General features: G+C 42.4%; 1 protein-coding gene across 2 annotated transcripts in view; it reads left to right on the top strand.

Moving 5' to 3' along the window:
- Positions 1–22,145, top strand: part of LOC122625460 (G protein-coupled receptor kinase 1) — a 133,313-nt gene that overhangs the window by 57,401 nt on the left and 53,767 nt on the right. For both annotated transcript variants that reach the window (XM_043805544.1, XM_043805543.1), the window contains one exon: positions 17,376–17,427. In XM_043805544.1, the coding sequence (XP_043661479.1) occupies positions 17,376–17,427 (52 nt within the window). The remainder of the gene's footprint in view (positions 1–17,375; positions 17,428–22,145) is intronic.

Raw genomic sequence — 22,145 nt, forward strand, 5'->3', positions numbered from 1 at the left:
CTTATCTCTATGAAATTTAATTTCTTCAAAACAATTGGGAATATCATTTAAATATGTTGGGGCATTCATTAAACATTTTTCTAACAACCTATAAAACCTTCTCTTTAATTCTATCACGGCGTCTGAGTTTTTCAATATTTTCACCAATTTTCAAAATTGAATCGGCATTCTCTAGATTTGTGGAGTTTTCATTACTCTGAACATCTAATTTTAAACCATCTATGTATCTATCAGATACATCATCAATTGAATATTTTGCATTTCAACCATTGGAAAAACAGACTCTTTACCATCTTTATTTATTTTTTCATATTCTTTTTCAGAATTGGAATCACTTTTCTCAACACCATCAAGTTGTGACACAGAGTCAGTTTTATGTTCAGATTTTTCTTTAACCATATTTATTTTATCCACCACAACATTTTTCTATTTTTAATCGAACTTGCGATTTCTTACTCTATTAGTTACGTATACTGTCGAACCGAATACCTTAAGATATTTCAAAACTGTCTTTTTATTATGCCTCATTTCATATGGATGGTGTTTTCTTTATATTTCCTAGCGCTCTACTTGGGCATCTGTTTATCAGATATGTTGCTGTTAAAACAGCGTCACCCCAAAAACTTTTACTAAGTTTAGCACCATTACCCACCGACCGAGCTTTTTCAGTTATGGTTCTTATCATGCGCTCTGAAACACCATTTAACTGTGGCGTGTGAGGAACCGTTAAATGAAAGCTGATTCCGTTTTCTGTACAAAACTCACGCATCTCATTAGATAGATATTCCCTGTCATTGTCAAAATATAGATTTACAACTTTAGAGTTGAAATGAGCTTCGCTCTTAGCAATGAAGTCCTTAAAAACAAAGAATACGTCAGACTTGAATGTTATCAAATATGTCACACAGAAATGTGTAAATTGGTCAATAAAAACTACATAATAATTTTTATTATCTATTGTAGAAGGTGTGATAGGACACACATCAGAATGAATTAAAAAAAAGGACACCTTGAGCGATGTCTTTTATAAGGTGATCTGAAGCCCCTGAATCTAGGATAAATACTACCTCGTTTTCTTTCAAGTGAGTTTTCTTTGAACTCAGCATAAAAGCAAACCCATGATCTTGCTTTGATGTTGTTGCTATTTGAGCATTTTTTTTCCAGGATTCTCATTGGTTTTATTTCCAGTCTGCCTTTTAAACAGAAAACAGTCCCTTTTTACATGGCCTAATTTACCACATTGAAAACATTTCTGTTTCACTTTAAACTGATTCTTAAAGGGTTTCTTAGAATTTTTAAAAACAAATTTTTTGTATTTTCTTTATAATCTTTATTTTTTATAGCCTGCAAAACGTTATGACTTGTGTCTTTGCTCATGCCCTTTATATTGATTTCTTAATCCAGAAGTGTTAAATTATTTTCAGACAAAGTCTCAATGGCCGTAATGATCCCATCATAAATATTTGGGAGAGTTAAAAGCAAATGTGAAATTTTATCCATCTCATGCTTAGGATAGCATGAGCTCCTGCTTAGCTCCAGCAGCTACTAGCTCTGTTATAAGATCGTCAAATAAGTTAAAGTGATCTACCACTATAGTGTCCTCTTTTAGTTTTAATGCAAATAACTGCTTTCTCAAAGAAAGCTGTGATGCCAAACTTTTACGCTCAAATTCTGAAAAAACTGAATTGCAGTATTTTCACCATTAGCAAACACAAGGAACCCATCATTTAAATAATCCATCCAAATTATTTTTAGCATTTCTTTGCTTCTTTTTCAACCCTTCTGTTATTTTAACTGGTTCAATGACTTTTAACAAGTCATTCTTTTCTAAAAGTGCCCTAACACGAAACTTCCAGATTGAATACTTCTCTTCATCAAAGGGTTTAATATTTCTTTTTAATTTTTCCATTTTAATTATTTTACCACTAATAAAAACTATTTATCACTTCTCACTTAAAGACGCTTATATGTATATTCCGCTAGTATCTGTGAATTTCCAGGGAATTTTGCACACTTCTACATTACTGGTCGAATTTTATATATTTTTATACCCGTTACTCGTAGAGTAAAAGGGTATACTAGATTCGTTGAAAAGTATGTAACAGGCAGAAAGAAGCGTTTCCGACCACATAAAGTATATATATTCTTGATCAGGATCAATAGCCTAGTCGATTTGGCCATGTCCGTCCGTCTGTCCGTCCGTATGAACGTCGAGATCTCAGGAACTATAAAAGCTAGAACTATAAAAGCTAACGCCTACAAACCGCCTAAAACTGCCACGCCCACACTTTTGAAAAAGGTTTTGATATTTTTTAATTTTTGTATTTGTCTTGTAAATTTCTATCGATTTGCCAAAAAACTTTTTGCCACGCCCACTCTAACGCCCACAAACCGCCCAAAGCTGCCACGCCCACACTTTTGAAAAATGTTTTGATATTTTTTCATTTTTATATTAGTCTAGTAAATTTCTATCGATTTGTCAAAAAACTTTTTGCCACGCCCACTCTAACGCCCACAAACCGCCAAAAACTGTCAGTGTTGAAGACTCTCCTGCGCACTTTCACCATCTGAGTAACGGGTATCAGATAGTCGGGGAACTCGACTATAGCGTTCTCTCTTGTTTTTTCTATAGATACCGTTCGTTTGGTTGTGAAATTGTTTTATATTTAAATGTTTTTATTATTTTACATCCAATAATTTTCAGATATTGTATGTTTTTCCAATTTTGTTCAATTGTACGAGGGTCGTTTGATAAGTCCGTGACTTTTTGTATTTGCCGCGCACCTGCTCTAAATACAACACTGCTCCTGTCAGCAGTTATCGATTAACAGCTGACTGTAAAATTTTGAGAAAGCTGCGTTTTTTGGTTTGCGTTTTATAGGCATTGAAAGCAGACGATCTCGTGAATTTTTTGTTCCATCAGGACAATGCACGGGTGCACACGTGTGTAGTCAGCATGGCAAAATTTCATAAATTGGGCTACGAACTGCTACCCCATCCAGCATATTCTCCAGATTTAGCCCCCTGTGACTATTTTTTGTTTCCAAACATGAAGAAATGGCTCGGCGGTAAGAGATTCGGGTCAAATGAAGAGGTCATCACAGAAACAAACGACTATTTTGAGGGCCTTGAGAAAACCTATTATTTGGAAGGAATAAAAAAATTGGAAAAACGCTGGACTAAATGTATAGAGCTAAAAGGAGATTATGTTGAGAAATAAAACGCTTCTTTGACGAAAAAAATATATTTTATTCAAAAAGTCACGGACTTATCAAACGACCCTCGTATTAATAAATGTAATTTGCAACAATTTCCAAGAATTTATTTCACCAGAGCGTTCAATTATTGAATGATATGTGTCTGGGCCCATAACCTATTGAAAATATAATAAAAAGGCAGCAGTCATGGAAGCCTACACCATTCAATAATTCAAAACACTTAATTTAGTTTAGTTTCAAATAATAATATCTTTTATTCTCTGTTTCCTTATATTTTTGTTCTGCACGCAGTTTGTATGCTTAGTCTCAACGTTCTAGCTTTTGTAGTTCATGAGAGCTCGACGTTCATACAGACGGACATGGCCAAATCGACTCGGCTACTGATCCTGATCAAGAATATATATACTTTATGTGGTCGGAAAGGCTTCCTTCTGCCTGTTACATACTTTTCAACGAATCTTGTATACTCTTTTACTCTACTAGTAACGGGTATAATAAAAACCCGAAATACGCCCAAAATTCATTTCAGTTTCCGTTCTTTTTTTACTTAAGATTTTCCAATCACTTTGCATCGATCAATCCTTCCTCAGTTACCAATTTTTCCTTTGAGCTGAACTGCTTGATTTTACTGCACTACTGCTTGCATATAGATTACATATCTACGTGTGTATAAGCTGAAGGCGAGTTTTCTGCGCAGATCACGGTACAAATCCAACAGGGCTCCTCCAAATTATCATATTTAACAGCTGCTCCGTTTCAATCCTATGCTTCCACCTCTTCATCGTCGCTGGTCGACTGTCTGGAAACTTTTCACGGTCTCTTAGGGTACAACAGTTGTTTTATTTAATTGCCACAAATAAAGAACAGACCCACGCCAAAAAAAATTGATGATTGCAGGTCAAAAATATTGTTCAATATGCATTCCATCAAACAAGAGTCCGGGTCAGCCTTGAAGAATCTTAAAAATAACATTCAAGGTTGTTTAACTGGCTTACAGCTCTTCGGCATTACGAATGAAAAGTGGGACCTAATTCTAGTTAACAAGGACAAGGGGTGATCCCTGATGTGGGATCCTGTATCCGGATACATATTTTGTGTTTAAAATAGTATAAGCAAGTAGTTTTACATCTTCAAACAAGAGACCAAAGACAAAAAAAAACTAATAAAAAGTCAGAACGACACTCGCGCTCAGCTTCAACGCAAGCAAAACGATCCCCGGCTCTCATACGTCTCCGCGACTTCTGCAAACAGCGAGCGGTCAATGACCACTAACCCGCTGAATTTGCCTGAGCCAACAGTGCAAGAAAGAGCGCGTTCTTGCTCTCCCTCACTACTAGCTTCGTCACAAATCCGCAATCTCTCCAAACACTTGCGAAATCTCTCTACGCTTACCTACGGTGACGAGTAATGTGACAACAACAACCACTGCAACTGCAATCACAACAACAACTGTATCGGTATCGTCGGCTCGCTCAAATTTGTCGACGCAAGCACTTGCTCGCCCTGAGTTAGTGTTCAAAACAAAAACACAACTTAACGGTTCTGCTGTGCTATCAGCAAACCAAAACATAAAGAAGAACGGCGGGTCGACAATACAGACTGGAATGGACCGCTACATAACCATAAAAAAAAACGCAGCCCTCAAAATAATAAAAATCAACAAACAGAAAATAAGTCTTAAATTACACGCAACAATGTTACTAATAAAACGCCAGCAAACACCAACAGATTTGAGCTTCTTGCAAATTCTACTGATGAATGTGTACAAACGGCAAAGTCATCCAAAGAGGACCAAAGAAGAAGGCTAAGCCTATTCCAATATGCATTCGCGAAAAAAGCTCTAGTGCATTAGTGAACATAATAGCCACATTAATAGAAAACTCATTATACGTAATGCCCCTTAAGAAAAGGGAACATAAATGAAACAAACCATATTCCTAGACGATGCGAAAAAAAATGTAATACATACCAGCTAAAAAGCGCAAGGGCCCTACAGGTTGATCTCAAAAGGATTGAGGCAACTGTTTCGACCACTGACGTTGTAGAAGCGCTCAAGGAAAACAACTTTAATGCAAAAATGGTCACGAACATACTTAACGAAAATAAGGAACCACAATCAATGCTGAAAATCGATTTGCAGCCAGATACTGAAAAAGAACTCCTACTGCATCGGCGTATCACAGTAGAAGAGCCACACATGCGCAATCGCCCAGTGCAGTGCACTAACTGCCAAGAATATGGCCACACTAAGGCTTACTGCACACTGAAATCTATTTGCGTAGTTTGTAGTGAAGCCCATATCACAGCGAACTGTCATAAGAACAAGGAAGACAGCGCTGAAAAAATGTGCAGCAACTGCGCTGGAAGTCACACAGCGAATTGGCGTTGCTGTGTAGTATAAGGAACTAAAGAACCGTCTTAGCAAATATGGAGAATCAACAAGAGCTCAGGCCACACACATCAGTCACACTCCGCCACAATCGGGCCCTTCTTACACTGCACCACCTTTTAAACATCGTACCAATCCTAGCGTTTCTTTCGCTAGTGCCTTAAAATCGGGAATTAAATCATTTTTCAACTCAGTCGGTAAGCGATTTATAGCGGCCGGTGATTACAATGCCAAGCACACGCACTGGGGACCAACTGGGCAAGGTATACGAAATATGTTTGTACTCACATGGAACCAACTCCAACAGTGTTTACCGATGAGGATGTAGAGCGCCTGACCGAATCTATGGAGGAAACACTTGTTTCTGCAGCCAAGGCCTCTACCCCCCCCAGACACACACAAAATGACAGATCATATCAAGACAACTCGCGAAATCGAACAGCTAGTACTTGAAAAACGAAGACTAAGAAGAGAATGGCAGAACCACAGATCCCCAAAGGCTAAGAAACAGCTAGAAATAGCAACACGTAGCACTTAAGCTTGAGGAAGCAAACGCTCAGCATCTATACATTGAACAACTATCGCCCACCAGCAAGAAGAACCCTTTGTGGAAAGCACACACAAATATTCAGCCACCAGCAGAAACAGTCGTTCCACTGCGAGGCCCCTCTGGAAGCTGGATACGCAGCGAAGAAGATAGAGCAAATGCATTCGCCGATCACATTCAGAACGTATTCCAACCAAATTCAGCTAGCAACCCATTTGTTCTGCCTGCAGTAATTAAAATCTTGCTACCAATAAATCCAATAACATTTAGCCAAAGTGAGATAGCATCTATCATAAAACTCTATCTCATCTATCGAAACTGTTTGAAAAGGCATTTTTAAAACACCTAGCTCCCTACTTATGAAGGCAAAACCCAATACCATCGCATCAATTTGGTGTTCGCAAAAATCATGGTTAATCGCATCACAAACAAAATTCGTACTGCCAAAAGCACACGAAAATCCTCTGGCGAAGTCGCTTACGCGTGTGTGTAGTCAGAGCGGACTGAAGCGCAAAGATTCTCCAGCCCAGCTAAGAAATTCAAGCGCCGTCTCTAACTAATACAATTATATGAAATTGTAATTAATCTAAGCTATATAATAAGATTTAAATAAATATGGTTAGTCTTACAATAAGAAAAGATCCAATAAATAGCGTTATTTATAAGTTACAAAAAAAAAAAAATTGAATTTCTTCTCATAGCTTGGTATCGGTTTCAGGAAATTTTACAATATAGATTAACATGCTGTTATGTGTATGGCTTCCTCAAAATTTTTGAAAAGGTATTTGATTCTGATATAATATTCTTTTAACTTCATTAATCTCGTGGTTATTTAAGGGTTGCTAATGTACTGCTAGTATCCCTTTGAGCGTCTCCTTCATATTTAAGGATGTTTATTAAATTTCTATTGGCCAGAGAGATTTCATGTATTTTGTTAGTGATAAGCCTATTAAGAATAACCTGGTTATTGTTGTTAGGTGACGCTGAATCTATTTATTCTTGAATTGTTTAAAAATCTCTGCTATCTGGGAATCCAGCCATCCATTGCCAAGCACTACCTATTAGATCTATATGCCTTTTCCTTATACTCCTGATTTTCAAGCTATTTAGTAGGCTTTTAGAAATATAAAGGGTAGACGTAAGTTTTTAATTTTATTGAGGCTGTGTGGTTACTTTACCTGCCAATGCTAGGCATTTAAACGGTCAGGCTGACTTTCGTATGGCACATCTTGCTACAACTTCGGTCGGTTACCCATAGAAGCGTTGGATAATTGGGCCAATGACTTTCCAGTTCCATGCTTTCGCCCAAGAGAGCTTAGGATATTGTGCACTTGCAGAGCTTCAATTGCCGCCTGACTGTATTATTTCCCATACTGACAGATTGCACAGATCAGGAAGACGCTACACCAGTTCGGTAGTCTATAGAAATGTTCGGTGTGAACGGTTGCAACTGCGTTCTGTGCACAGAGCCAAATTTCGGAGAACATTATTTCCCTGAAACCGTAACGAGTGGCTCTTTTCCGATCCGCCCACATATGTCTTTGATGTTTCGCAAGCCGTTACGCATAGTGGCATGGGCATGTAAAAATTCCTCTTCTGATGTGACACAACTGTTAATATCCAGTTCTATCGACGCAGAATCTAGATCTAGAACCCGTTACCAGCCACCATGGGTTACCAGGAGGACGGTCTTTGGTGGTTTCACGAGTAGGTTGCACCGCTTGGGCTGTTGCAGGGCCCCGCGCGTGGATACGTGCCGGACGGTCGAACGAAGCAGCCGCGAGAACTCTCCTGCGGAATCCAGCCGCTGGAGGTCATTGGAGACCTGTTTTCCTCAATCCTTCCGAGCTGGCGCCAGTGCTGGCGGAGAAAGTGGTGCTCTCACCACACATGACTTTCTGCTGTATCGTTGTCTCTTTGGCCCCCGCTGCCCCGCCACCAGGACCTATCAGCTGAAGCTGGGCCTCCTCAACACACAAGTGGCGCTTTTGTCGCTGCGCCAACGCGTGCGGCATACGGCTATGAGCTATATATGCGATCGCCGTGAGCAGGACGTAGCATACATCTCAGGGCTAGTGCCCTAAATTCTTGGCAGAAGGTAACGGAATCTGGGTGAATGTCACACCCACGGGGTAGAAAAATGTGTCGAGGGTCAAGGATCTGACCATCAGCCAGCCCCTCCGCCCACGTGGTACACCGATAATCGGGGCTCTGGCGACCGCGATGAAGAATTCCCAATTAAACACCCACCTGACGAAACCAGCCTGTCCTGAAATGGGAGGCCAAGACACACAGTTGGGCTGCAGAAACAAAAAAAAAACCCGCGTCTGTGCCTACAAGGCCGGCGTAATAGTCTGAGTCTGACCCGTAACGGCCGGCAGCATTACTTAACCTGACGGGAGGTATAAGTCCAAAGCGGTTGATGACAGCGGGACCACAGCGCACACCCGGCGTTCCGCACAATGCCACTTCAGCGGGAAAAAAGTCTCAGGCTAGGCATCAACAGCGATCGGCCGAGTCACGCAGGAAGAGACCGGCGAGGGAGAGGCCTGATGCGCTGGGCCACCAGCTGGGCTACCGTACAGCGAGGTGCTCTCACTGGTGACTAGAGGAGAGAATGACTGGCATCGGACGCTAGAGGCCGCACCCAGGTCCTTATAGCGAGCGACTTCAACGCATGGTCACAGAGCTGGGGCAGTGCACTCACCAACTCGAGTGGTACAGCGAGGTGCTCTCACTGGTCACTAGAGGAGAGAATGACTGGCATCGGACGCTAGAGGCTGCACCCAGGTCCTTATAGCGAGCGACTTCAACGTATGGTCACAGAGCTGGGGCAGTGCACTCACCAACTCAAGAGGTAGGATGGTGTTAGAGGCGTTCGCGTCGTTCAGGCACACGAAGTGGAGACTTTGCGAGGAATACACTGACAGTGACCACCTACCCATTACCAGCGGTCCAAGCCAGGAAGAAGTACTAAGAGAGCAGTTCCTACCCTCGGTGAGGGGAGAAGGCGCTGAACTGACGGCAGACGCACTGATGAGTCTGTGACGATCTGTCGGTGCTCGGATGGCTCAAGGATGGTCAGAAGTCGATATTTATCAGATTCAGGTGGGGTTGCTGGAAGAGAATCTGACCCGGGTCCCAGAGGAGAAGACGAGAGAATGATACAATAATTGGGTTTTTATTCGTAGGTAAGCAAAGTGTTCACATTCGCTTCAGGGTAGCTACAGTCCTCGCGGCGAGATCGGCGGCTGGTTGGCTCGGGCGCGTCTCGTCCCTGGGGGGCTGTACAGCTCAGCGATGGATACGGGTGGATGCCGGACTTCCGAGATGGCCCCTTAATAGTCGTCGGGTCACGTAGCCGCTAATCCTGCACTGCCTGTGAACGGGAGATAATTGGGAGCGACCGTCCGGACAAAGACATTATAATAACAAGATGCGTAACGGCCATACATTGGTTTTGCACTATGCAGCCACTTTTATGGTGACGACCAAAATTGCTCTCTTTTCGCTCGCCTAAAATTGAGAGCGTAAAAATCTAAAAATAGAAGTTTTTTTAATATTCGTTTGATAAAATCGCCGCTCGAATTAGATACCGTTTACATATTTATATTTATATTTATATTGATAATTATTAATATGTAATATATATAATATATTTCCGTACTTTACCAATGCAACAGAACGACTTTAATTGATTATAAATACAATTATACAGCAAAATTTAAAAAAATCGAGGAGCTCTACGTATAGTAAGCTTTAAGCAAACGTTTTATGAGAAAAAGAAAATGAATTAAAAGAAAAACCAAAACAAATTGGCGCCCTTTTCTTCCTACTCATAACTGCGCGCTTTTTTCAAAACAACAAAATAAAATATAAGAAAATAATTTAACTGAATCTTATTTGCATTTTAAATACTGAAAATGGATAATTTTCATACTAGTTAATTAGTCAAATTAGATAACTACAATAAATAATTAAAACGAATACAAAGTAAATTATTATAACTACTGTAATTTAAAACAAAGAATTTCCAAGAAAAGAAATTAGATTTCGAAAATAAATATTTCATACAAAAATTGCATTTAAAAAAATTAATATATATAAAATAAATAAAAAGATGGAATCTGTTTATTGAAAAATTGATTGAAGCACAAAGTGCGGACATAAGCTCCGAAGAATCATTGTCTTCTTATATGCACGCTGAATACTCTAATGACAATTATTCTAATATAAAGTCATATTTTAAAATTATTATGCATTATTTTGTACATAGATTGTGCTATTATTATTTCTGTTTTGAATTGGAATAATTGTTATGTTAAGGCAATTCAAGACTAGAGTTTTTAAGTGGTGTCAATTTATAAAAAATAATATAGATTTAAAGTCTAAGAACTTCTAAGATGAAGGGCATATTTGCATGTGCATACGTGTGCACCTATACAGTGGTCAGCTGTCGCTGTATGCGTACAAGAGAGCTGCTGGCTCTAGAGCTCTCCGCTCTCTGGCTTTTCGAGAGAGCCTGGAGCCAGCGCTAGAGCCAGCACCAAAAAATCGTGTGCAAAAAAATCGTATGGCGTTACGCATCTTGTTATTCTAATGTCTTTGGTCCGGGTCTACCAGTTTGAGACCGGTTAGGTCTGCTAAGGGTGAGAACAGTTTAGAGGCCGATTAGGGGTGCTATTGATGAGAAGAGTTTAGAGGCCGATTAGGTCTGCTATTGGTGAGAAGAGTTTAGAGGCCGATTAGGTCTGCTAATGGTGAGAAGAGTTTAGATGCCGATGAGGTCTGCTAAGTACGAGAAGAGATTACAGACCGTCTGCTAAGGACGAGAAGAGTGTAGAGGCCGATCAGATCTGCTAATGATGAGAACAGTTTAGAGGCCGATTAGGCCTGCTAAGTGTGAGAACATTTTAGAGGCCGATGAGGTCTGCTAATGATGAGAAGAGTTTAGAGGCCGATTAGGTCTTCTAGGTGTGGGAAGAGTTTAGAGGCTGATTAGGTCTGCTAATGATACACGCGGGCCGGTGAACCGAGCCGGAGAATGAGACGTAATACGCAAAGACTACTATAGTTAGTTAGTTACCACGTCGTTGCTCGCCTCCTATGGCTCTGTCGACTCCTTACCGCTTATCTTGCTCCGTTCCTGGTAGCTTCTCCTGGAGGTCTTGTCGCCGATCGCCGGCCGAACTGAATGCCTTCCAGAAGGCTGGGATGTGCCTTATATAGCGGTTTGAGCGGAGGGTAGTGTGCCCGCATATCCCAACTGATTTTAGGCTTCATTAGTGTGGCCCATCTATTCCGGGCCAGTGTGACCCTTTGCGCATGATCTCGACGCGCGCCCGCATTGTGTTTGAATTTAAATGCGGGTTGTGTTTTTTACTGCACTTTATTTCATTAACTTCATGTTTTTCTCTGCTTAAATACTACGTGCGCGATTCGGCGCGTCACAAGTCATCTGAAGACCGATTGTGACGCCAGCATGCAAACAAGCAGAACCCAAAGCCGGCAAAGGGCCCCAGTCTACTTGGTGGAACCAGGAGATAGAGACGGTTCGTCGGGAATGTCTTTCAGCCAGACGTCGCTACCAACGTTCCAGAGGTGCGGAGTCATTCGCTAAACGCCAACCTGAATCAGAGTATGCAGGAAAACACTCAAAATAGCCATAGAACAAGCGGAAATGCTTCCTCGACCTATGCGATGCAGCTGACAGAGACCCATGGGGAATTGCCTACAAAGTGGTGGTCAAGAAGGCGGCATTCCCAACAGGGCGACTGGACTAGCTCTCTGTCTTCAGCCAGCCATCTTTGCGAAGGCGTTCACCAAGTGCCTGAACGAAGGCGTCTTCCCAAATCAGTGGAAGATCCAGAAACTGCTGCTCCTCCCTAAGCCAGGGAAGCCACTCGAGAAGCCTTCATCGATGCGGCCGATATCCTCATCGACGGAGCCGGCCAACTCTTGGAGAAACTGGTATGCGCTCGGCTGGAGAGGCCTATCTCAGAAGCGGGTGACCTCCCACCGTGCCAGTGCTACAGGGACTGTGGCGTAGCTGGTCGATAGCGCGGTGCCTCGGTAGGAACTGAACAGGCGTCCGGCGGACCGGCCGGGACAGAGCAAGGGACAAGAGGTTGTGGCTAGCGAGGCGTATGCCTTTGAGAGCCCGCCAATTGTTCACCCTAGTCTGGGAACCGGATACGACGGCAGGTTAGGTTGGCAGATGGAAGGTGCGGCGAAATCAACGCAAAGCTCGAAATAGGAGTGGAGTTCGGCAACAGGCGACTCAGCATGAGCCTGCTGATATTACCAGGAATAGTGGATCAGGTGCGCCGGTCATGAAATCCGGATACCGGCCAGAGGCAGACACAACGGGTGGCTCGAGGAAAAGTTGTCGGTCGCAGTAGTCAACAAGGATGGCGAAGAAGATGACATGAATAAATTCCTGGAAATAGAGCTGGCGGAGTTTCACCCCCTTAACGGAACATTTAATATAGCCGAGCACACGATAACCATGAAGGATGATAAACCAATTAAGCAGAGATACTACCCCAAGAATCCAAAGGTTCAAGGGGAGATCAAGGCAAAGGTAGACGAACTTCTGGAGATGGGAATGATAGAGCATTCAAGGAGCCCGTACAGCTCAACCATAGTCATGGTGAAGAAGAAAACGGGAAAATGGAGACTATTCGTGGACTTCAGACAGATAAACGCGAAATCCATAAAGGATGCCTACCCGATGCCACGGATAAACTACATCCTCGACCAACTAAGGGAAGCGCGTTTTATAAGCAGCCTGGACCTCAAGGATGGGTATTGGCAAATACCGTTGGAGGAGTCAAGCCGGGGCTTCACGGCTTTCACGGTCCCAGGAAAAGGGCTGTTCCAATAAAGAGTGATGCCGTTTGGATTACACTCCGCGTCGGTCACATTTCAACGGGCCCTGGATCAGTTGAATGGCCCGGAAATGTCGCCACATGCATTTGCGTATCAAGACGACATCATCGTGATTGGCCGCACCCTAGAGGAACGCAAAAGACACCTCAGGGAAGTGTTCCGTCGGTTGAAGAGCGCGAACCTAAGAATAAACCCGGAGAAATGCCAGTTCTTCAAGCAAGAACTACTGTACCTAGGGCACCGCCAAGCCAAGGGATAGGCACGGACCCAGAGAAGGTAGCGGCCATAGCCCAGCTAGAACCACCGTCATAGGTCCGCGAGCTGAGGCAATACCTTGGAGTCGCATCTTAGTACCGACGTTTCGTGCCGGACGCGCGCATCGTAAGGCCACTCAACGACCTTCTCCGCAAGGGTACCAAGTGGACATGGTCACAGGACCACCAGCAAGCCTTCGAGGAGGTAAAAGCCAGACTAGTTACCGACCCAGTCTTGGCGTGCCCTGATTTCGGGAAAATGTTTATCCTGCAAACGGACGCCAGTGACTACGGGATTGGCGCGATCCTCACACTGGACACAGAAGAAGGCGAAAAGGTTATTTCATACTCAAGCCGGACCCTAAACGGAGCCGAGAAGAACTACTCAACAACAGAGAAAGAGTGCTTGGCAATCCGGAAGCTGAAGCCGTACCTGGAGGGCTACCACTTTAAGATAGTTACGGATCACATGGCACTGAAGTGGTTGGTTCTTTCTTCGGGAAGAATTGACAGATGGGCGTTGGAGTTACAGCAGTATGACTTCGAGGTCGCATATAAGAAAGGCCAGCTGAACGTGGTAGCAGATGCGTTGTCTAGGCAGCCACGGTCAGAATCTCAGTAGAACCCGAAATGCTGAGAAGAACGCAGGATACAGAGGCCGAATCAGAATGCAGCTGGATCACGGAAATGCAAGATAAGATAAAAGCGCATCCACAAAAGTTCCTAGACTACGTATGGGAGGGCAGCACCCTTTACAGGCAAATTCCGTATAGAGCAGGGAACGAAGATGTAGTGACCTGGAAGCTATGTTTGCCGCGGCATCTGAGTGAAAGTGTCCCGAAATCATGCTGGCTGTGAATTCCAGTGTGTCAGATTCCACAGGCTACTCACCGCCATTTTTGACACAGGGCCGCGAGCCAAGATTACCGAATGCACTCTATGGCAGAGAAACGCTAGGTACAGGAAGGCAACCAGAGTCACCGGAAGGAAACGCTGAGAAGGACCAAGCGAGGCATTACAACCTGCGGAGAAGACAGTGGAAGCCGAGGATTGGTGAAGTGGTGTGGGCCAAAGAGCACCATTTATCAAAAGCGGCTTAAGGGTTTGAGGCCAAACTTGCTCCGAGGTTTGATGGGCCGTACCAAATTGTGGATTTCATATCGCCAGTGATATGTAAGATTCGCCACCGGAAGAACAAAAAGGAACGCACGGTACACGTCAGCGACCTAAAGCAGCAGGATCGGGAGGACAATGATGACGAGAACGCGGATGCGGGTCCATCGGCAGAAAACAGGGAAGGCAGGAGAACGACAACACCTGAGAACGGACGAGGTTCGGCAGCCGTTCTAGCGTCAGGCCGAGGCGAGAGTCGACGGATGCAGACTGCGAGTCCGACAACCATTACAGCGTCAGGCCAAGGCGAGAGTCAACGGGTGCGTACCGCGAGCAGACCAGAATGTTGCCTCGACAACCACCACCAGGGATGAGTAAATTCACAAACGGCGGGACGTTGAGAATGGCAGCCCCTGAGAACGGAAGGCGTTGGGCAACCGTTCTAGCGTCAGGCCAGGGCGAGAGTCAACGGGCGCAGATTACGAATCCAACAACCGTTCTAGCATCAGGCCAAGGCGAGAGTGTAACGGAAACGAACCACGAGCGAACCAGAATCCTGCCTCAACAACTACCTCCAAGGAAGCCACATACTCCCGTGGAAAGGGGAGGGGCGGTACAGCAGTACCGCAAGGCACGCCAAATGAGGCTGCAGGGAAGAAAGTCAAGGATTAACAATGATGAAACGGTTTTACATTCCAACTTACCGCCAGAATTTTGTTTATAGTCATCAAAGCTTAGGGAAGGGGGCGCCTTGTTCACAAGGCGGTCGATCGAAACTCTGTGTCAATCGATGGGCAAAATATCGGAATTAGCAGCACATGCGCTGTGGACATCGAGACGGAGCTGTGAGCGTCGACGGGATCTCAGGAATGTTCCGCGGTAACCGTCAGGCCGGATTTTAAATTTTCCCGAAGAAAGGGGGAGATGTGAGGAGTTAAAACTCCGCACAAATGATAGTGATCGCATGAGGAGGGCCTGCCGTTGCCAGTTAAGAAATCAACGCTTAGAAACGGGCCCGGAGCCCGAACTCTGAGCCTGAAGTCAGAAGGTTTGAAGGAGAGTAACGGTACAAGCTGGACTTTGGACCCTGCCAACGGTAAAACCGTGGACTTTGGATCCGGAGACTGGAGACCAGAGGGATGAAACGTTAGAGAAGGCCAATATAAGCGGGCCGAACGCTGGAAGCTCGGCAGTCGAAGAGAACAAGTATACCATCTGACCATCTGCTTAATTTATTTAACATTTATTTGTCTTCTTTATATTATGTCGTAATCGATTACGATTCTAAACGATTTTATGGGGCCCTGTTACCTCGATAACGCGTCGACGAACGGGATTATACTTTTGCACCACATCACGGATACCTTGAGATCTCGATAACACGTGTAAGGGGATTGGGCAGAATAAAAACAGTGTCCCGTCCTATCTACAGACACTCACATTCCGACGGTAAATCAAGGAACATCGTTAGGAAGCTACCAAAATGCGTCGCATTTCGAGGAATGTTCTGGTGGATATTCTTGGTAAAAGAGGGAGCTCGGCCACGCGCTTAGAGCGAGACAGTCATCGAGAATCAGTGAACAAGGAGATCTTCGGGTTATGTCGAGATCATGCAAGTTTCCTTATTATTGGTAGGTATATGAGGTCCTTAAAGGCAGACCGCGGCTAGTTTAAGACTCCTTGATACAACACTAATTGAGATAAGACCCGGAAACGGAGGGGCAGAACAGGGGAAGGCGGTTGCGGAGAGTTATTTAGAGTCTAGCACCTGTTCACCCTAGTCTGACAACGCTGTCCCTTTCTAAGCCTCAACAGCCAAATTCCTTGACACCAGTTACGATGTAAGTGAAATTAACGTGAAAAAACCAAGCAAAACCGGGTGCCACAGCAAACAAAATATCCTAATTGTATCAAGAGCAAAAATAAGGACCATTAAAACTAATTTAACTGGTTACCAGAGGTTAACTTACTTGGTAAAACCATGTAGACATAGCGATTTAGGCGACCGTTATTTTCATGCAATTGACAAGGGATTGAATAAAGCAAGCAGAAGAGGGTGCCACATCAAACAAGATATCCTAATTGTATTAAGAGCCAGAATAAGGACCATTAAAACTAATTTTACTGTTTACCAGAAGATTACTTTTTGGAAGGGACACTGAAAGTCTACTAAGCTATCTGCGGTTATTTCGTAGTGAGAGTTTTCTGTTCTATAAAGAAAGGACTCGGAGAAATATGACTTCAAAGAAGGGAAAACGACTTTTTCGCTATTTTTATACCCGTTACTCGTAGAATATACTAGATTCGTTGAAAAGATTCAAGGCAAAAGTTCAAGGAAGCGTTTCCGACCATGTAAAGTATATATGTATGTATATATATTCTTAATAAGGATCAATAGCCGAGTCGATCTGACCTTGTTCGTCTGGCTGCCCATATGAACGTCGAGATCTCAGGAACTATAGAAGCTAGAAAGTTGAGATTCAGCATGCAGTCTCCAGACCCATAGACGCAGCGCAAGTTTGTTGACCCATGTTGCCACGCCCACTCTAACGCCCACAAACTGACCAAAACTGCAACGCCCACACTTGCAAAATATCATGATATTTTTTCACATTCTTGTTAGTCTTGTAAATATCTCTCGATTTGCAAAAAAAAACTTTTTTCCACTCCCATTCTAACGCCCACAAACCACCACCCTTCCATTAGCTGAGTAAGGGGTATCAGATAGTCGTGGAACTCGACTATAGCGTTCTCTCTTGTTAATTGCCGATAACAGGCTAGCGGGCACAGTATTTTTTAAATCCATGGGCTTATGTGAATTTAACGCTTTCAAATGCGAATTTCGAAATTATTTGTTGAGTTTTTTAAACCGAAATATAATCAAACGAATGGAATATTCATATCTCATATTATTACCGTATTTTTACAAGTATAATTAATCTTCTTGTCATTTTATTTTCTAGCGATAAATTTACTAGGTTTTGCCAGTGGAAAAATTTAGAACTGAACATACAAGTAAGTATTTAAGACATTGCTGAATTCATATTAATCCAAACCTTGCAGAGGTTTTACTAATCGAAGACCCTGTAAAATAATTACATTCTTGATATGCAACTACACACGAGTATATCTAGCCTGTTTGTTTGCCTGTCCGTGTTTGCTGCCTGTCAGTGCTTACGCAATTTAGCTTCTTATTGCAAACAAGAAAACTGAAAATATTTTGAAACTATAGTTATAAGATGGATCATGATAAAGCTTAAATATGAATATACATTAAATCAACAGGAAAAAAAACTCCCAGCTCTTTGAATTTGTATGAAGCTGCCTTCCTAAGACCCTGATTAGAGTGCTGTAATGCGTTAAAATCTATTCGAACTCAGAGTTCCTTAGTGTGATCTTTTTTGATCAATATTATACACACTATTCACACATTGTTTGATGAGTACCGCCAATTAAACTGATTACACATACATTTTGTCTAAAAATATATTGATATATAATGACTGCCAACGTCGGATCTTCTGCCCGCTCTCTTAAAGAATACATACGTTAGTTGTTTACTTCTTCCAAACCCATTGTCCGCTAGTTGTTATCCCCGGCAGATATGGACCGACGTAGATGGATTGCTGCCCGGACCATGAAATGCTGACTGCAGGGAGGAATCTTAGCAATAAATAGATGCCCAACATATCAGAATAGTCGCAAAGTATCGCAAGTTTCCACTGACACTGTTTATTTGTAAGATATTTGTTAAAAATGTCTTTATTTTTTTTTTTTTTATTTGCGGGAAAACTTTTTGCCACAACCATTTTATAGCCAGCAAACCATCCAAAACTGCAACGTCCACACCTTTGAATAATTCTTTATTTGTTTTTTATTTATATCAACATGCCAGAAGAATTAAAAAATTTCTCGTTTGCAGTAAAGAGTATCTGATAGTCGGGGAACTCAACTATAGCATTCTCTTGTTTAATAACTAATCTATGGTTTACCGATAATCAGTCTGGTATTTGCTAAAAAAAAAATTATTATTTACTATTGAGGTTAACTCACTTGGTAAAAACATGTAGACATAGCGACTTCGGCGACCGTAATTGTGCTGCAATTGACAAAGGATTAATTTTTTTAATTGTTTCGGAATAGCACTGTGCTAAGCAATACCACGAAAATATCGAGCCTACTTTCTTTTTAGAGAAGCGGAACATTCATTGACATATAAATAGCCATTGTTATAAACGGGACTAGGCGAGGTGGTGGAGTAATGGGTTGCAGGTGCAGTTGCCTTACATGAAACGAATCTCAAGCAGGAAGCTGGTGACCCAAAAAACTCGTCTCGACGCTCTCTAAATTACCTTGCTGGATACTCGACTAGAACCTAGAGTTCACTCATAATTAACACGTCAGCCAAGCGGAGTGTAGGTAGCGCAAGTGTGTTTTAAAGCAGTAGTAGTTTAAACTTAGTGTAGAAGCTATATACCGACTGTGGACGTTAAGAACATTATGCAGCTTTTGTACCATTTTGGGCTATACGGCTCTTGTCATGATAGGTTGATTCCAAATGGTGATCTCTGGAATACTAAGAAGCACGGAGCCAAGTCGACTTCTACCTTTCCGAGATTCTGAGCGCACACGATTCAGAAATACCTTAAGCGTTTCGGATACGTGTCTTATATAAACGGCTGTTTAGAATGTGAATGTCTCAGCATTAATATTGGCTCCATTAATGCTGAGACTCTGATGCACTCATCAACCCTCACAAAAAAAAAATTACATCGGCTACGACTTGTTCCTTAAGTCTTTATACACTAAAACAGAATGAAATTCGTTGAATAACTGTAAGTACAAGCAAAACTCAATGTCCTATTAAATTGAGTAATAAACGTCTAGCGGCTAAACGCAGTGCAGATCTGTATGCACTGGGAATGTATGTCAGGGAATGCGATTATTGGTTTCCGAAATTTGGATGGAATATGGAGCTTAAAACCTTAACTAGAATCTTCATAGATCAACACTTTGAAGTCTCCTATAGACTATCTATCTTTTAGGCTGAGGTCCAGGCGCTCTTGATAGCTGATCTTGGATTGGAAACTCCCTCTAACAGTCAATAATTTATGTGACTTTACGCTCTGCAAGAGCACACCAACTGGAGCGCACTGGATATTAAACTGTGCGTTGTTTATATATCTAGAATATATTGTTTTGTATAAGGGCAAACGGCCAATCTTCGAGATACACCGTTCATAACTTCCCATCGCAGCGGAGAGGTCATTGGCCGTGAAGGAATTAATTGTTAGGCGAAAAATCTTTTGAATTTAAGCATGCTTCAATCGGTTGAGATCCTCCAAAGAATTAAAATTCCTCTGAATATGTTAACGAACTCACTTAAGAATAACTATGTCATAAATTTCTGATTAAAATCATAATTTCAGCAGTTTCATTACTGCTATAAATCACTGTATTTTTGTTGACGTCCGATAAATCACTGCTGGGTAATTTTTCCGTCATTCTAGCTATACATACTAAAACTGCTATATAGGCACCAGGTGTGACACCGGAACTTTGATGCCATGGTCTCAATGGCTTCCGGGTATTTTACTTCTGTTACTTAGGTTGTCCTTATTGCGTCGTTCGCAAAGTGCACTGGTAATGTTCAACCAATACAATTTGTTAATCTTGTCGAAAACCATACTCCAGCTATCAAGGTTGTGTCTTCTATCAGCAGACTGAAAGTCGACGCCAAAGTGCCTCATCCCATCGCAGAAGCGTTCGCCTTTCAGCTTCAGCAAGTATTCGACCAAGCTTGGTGGCTCTGAGCTCATACGCTTACGCCGTTTGTGTTTCCAACAATGATCAAGTCCCCAGTACCAACAACTTCCTGTGCCTTTACGGCAGAGTCAATAGGAAGAAAAGTCAGCTGCGTCAACAAAAAGTACCGCCTCAGCAGTAGCTAACGCCATCCGTGTTTCCAACAATACTTAAGTTAGTTGTCCCCAGTACCAACAACATACTGTGCCTTTCCCGCGGAGTCAATAGGAAGCTAAGTTGCGTCAAAAAGAAGTACCGCCTCAACAGCCTTATCAGCAGCAGCAGTCATCCCAAAAGCAACGCAACTAGCAGCAATTGTTTAATGGCCAGCAATGGCGCCGTCTAGAGCAAATATGTGTTCAATCCTACGAAAGGCTGTCGGTCCTTGTTACTCAGATTGACAAGCTATTCCAGATAATAGTGTCGATGATTATGCCTTGTGTAAATACGGTTGCCCCAAAATTCTTCTGGCACTGCTCAAGCATTCGTTACACTTCTCCCAGCTAACGTAGCCCAACCATAAATCAAATCGGCCTGAAAATTGGTGTGGACCGCCGACGGACTTGCCAACAAAGCCCTTGATCTGGAGCTCTGTGTGTTAAGTCATAATATTGACATCTTTTTGCTCCACAAGTGACAGACTCGGTTCACAGCTTAAATGTCCGGGTCTTTGCTATTGACGCATTATCCATACTGCCAAAGAACACCAACAGCTACTGACTAAAATCTCTCACAAGCTCAACATGCTTCATAAAGGCGCGAGCCTTCCACACTTCCAAGCAGCGGTTAACCAGCTTGTCAACCTTAATATAGGGGTTAAGCTTTCCGATGAATATTATAATATTATATTATAATATAAGGGAATATTATTCCTTTTTTTTCCAACTTAATACTATGTGATAACGATAATATCAAAGCTTGGAAAGAACCGGAGAACCTTGTCGAATCATACCTAGTATTTATACCCGCTACCCGTAGAGTAAAAGGTTATACTAGATTCGTTGAAAAGTATGTCACAGGCAGAAGGAACCGTTTCCGACCATATAACGTATATATATTCTTGATCAGGATCAATAGCCGAGTCGATCTGGTTATGTCCGTCTGTCCGTCCGTCTGTCCGTCCGTCTGTCCGTCCGTCTGTCCGTCTGTCTGTCCGTTCGTATGAACGTCGAGATCTCAGGAACTATAAAAGCTAGAAAGTTGAGAATAAGCATACAGACTCCAGAGAAATAGACGCAGCGCAAGTTTGTCGATTCATGTTGCCACGCCCCCTCTAACGCCCACAAACCGCCCAAAACTGCCACGCCCACACTTTTGAAAAATGTTTTAATATTTTTTCATTTTTGTATTAGTCTTGTTAATTTCTATCGATTTGCCAAAAAACTTTTTGCCACGCCCACTCTAACGCCCACAAACCGCATAAAACTGCCACGCCCACACTTTAAAAAAATGTTTTAATATTTTTTCATTTTTGTATTAGCCTTGTAAATTTTTATCGATTTGCTAAAAAACTTTTTGCCACGCCCACTCTAACGCCCACAAACCGCCAAAAACTGTCAGTGATGAAGACTCTTCTTCACACTTCCACTAGCTGAGTAACGGGTATCAGATAGTCGGGGAACTCGACTATAGCTTTCTCTCTTGTTTTTGTTTCATTTTATCGGTATACCAAGAACACAAACCGACCAAAACTGTCTTCTGAAACAATTATTAATTTTTTTTATTGTTTTTCACAATATTTATGCCAGAAAAAGGTTGCAAATTCTTGTTCGCGCCTGCACTACCTATATAACGGATATCTGATAGTCGGGGAAATCAAATATAGCGTTTCGTTTGATTATATGTATATCTAAAGTTTGTTGGGTACATTGTTTTTTGGTTTTCGTCCAAGTGTTGTGACCTTTTAAGTATGATATTTACTGCCTCGT

The sequence above is a fragment of the Drosophila teissieri genome, unplaced genomic scaffold, assembly GCF_016746235.2.
Source record: "Drosophila teissieri strain GT53w unplaced genomic scaffold, Prin_Dtei_1.1 Segkk10_quiver_pilon_scaf, whole genome shotgun sequence".
NCBI lineage: Eukaryota > Metazoa > Arthropoda > Insecta > Diptera > Drosophilidae > Drosophila > Drosophila teissieri.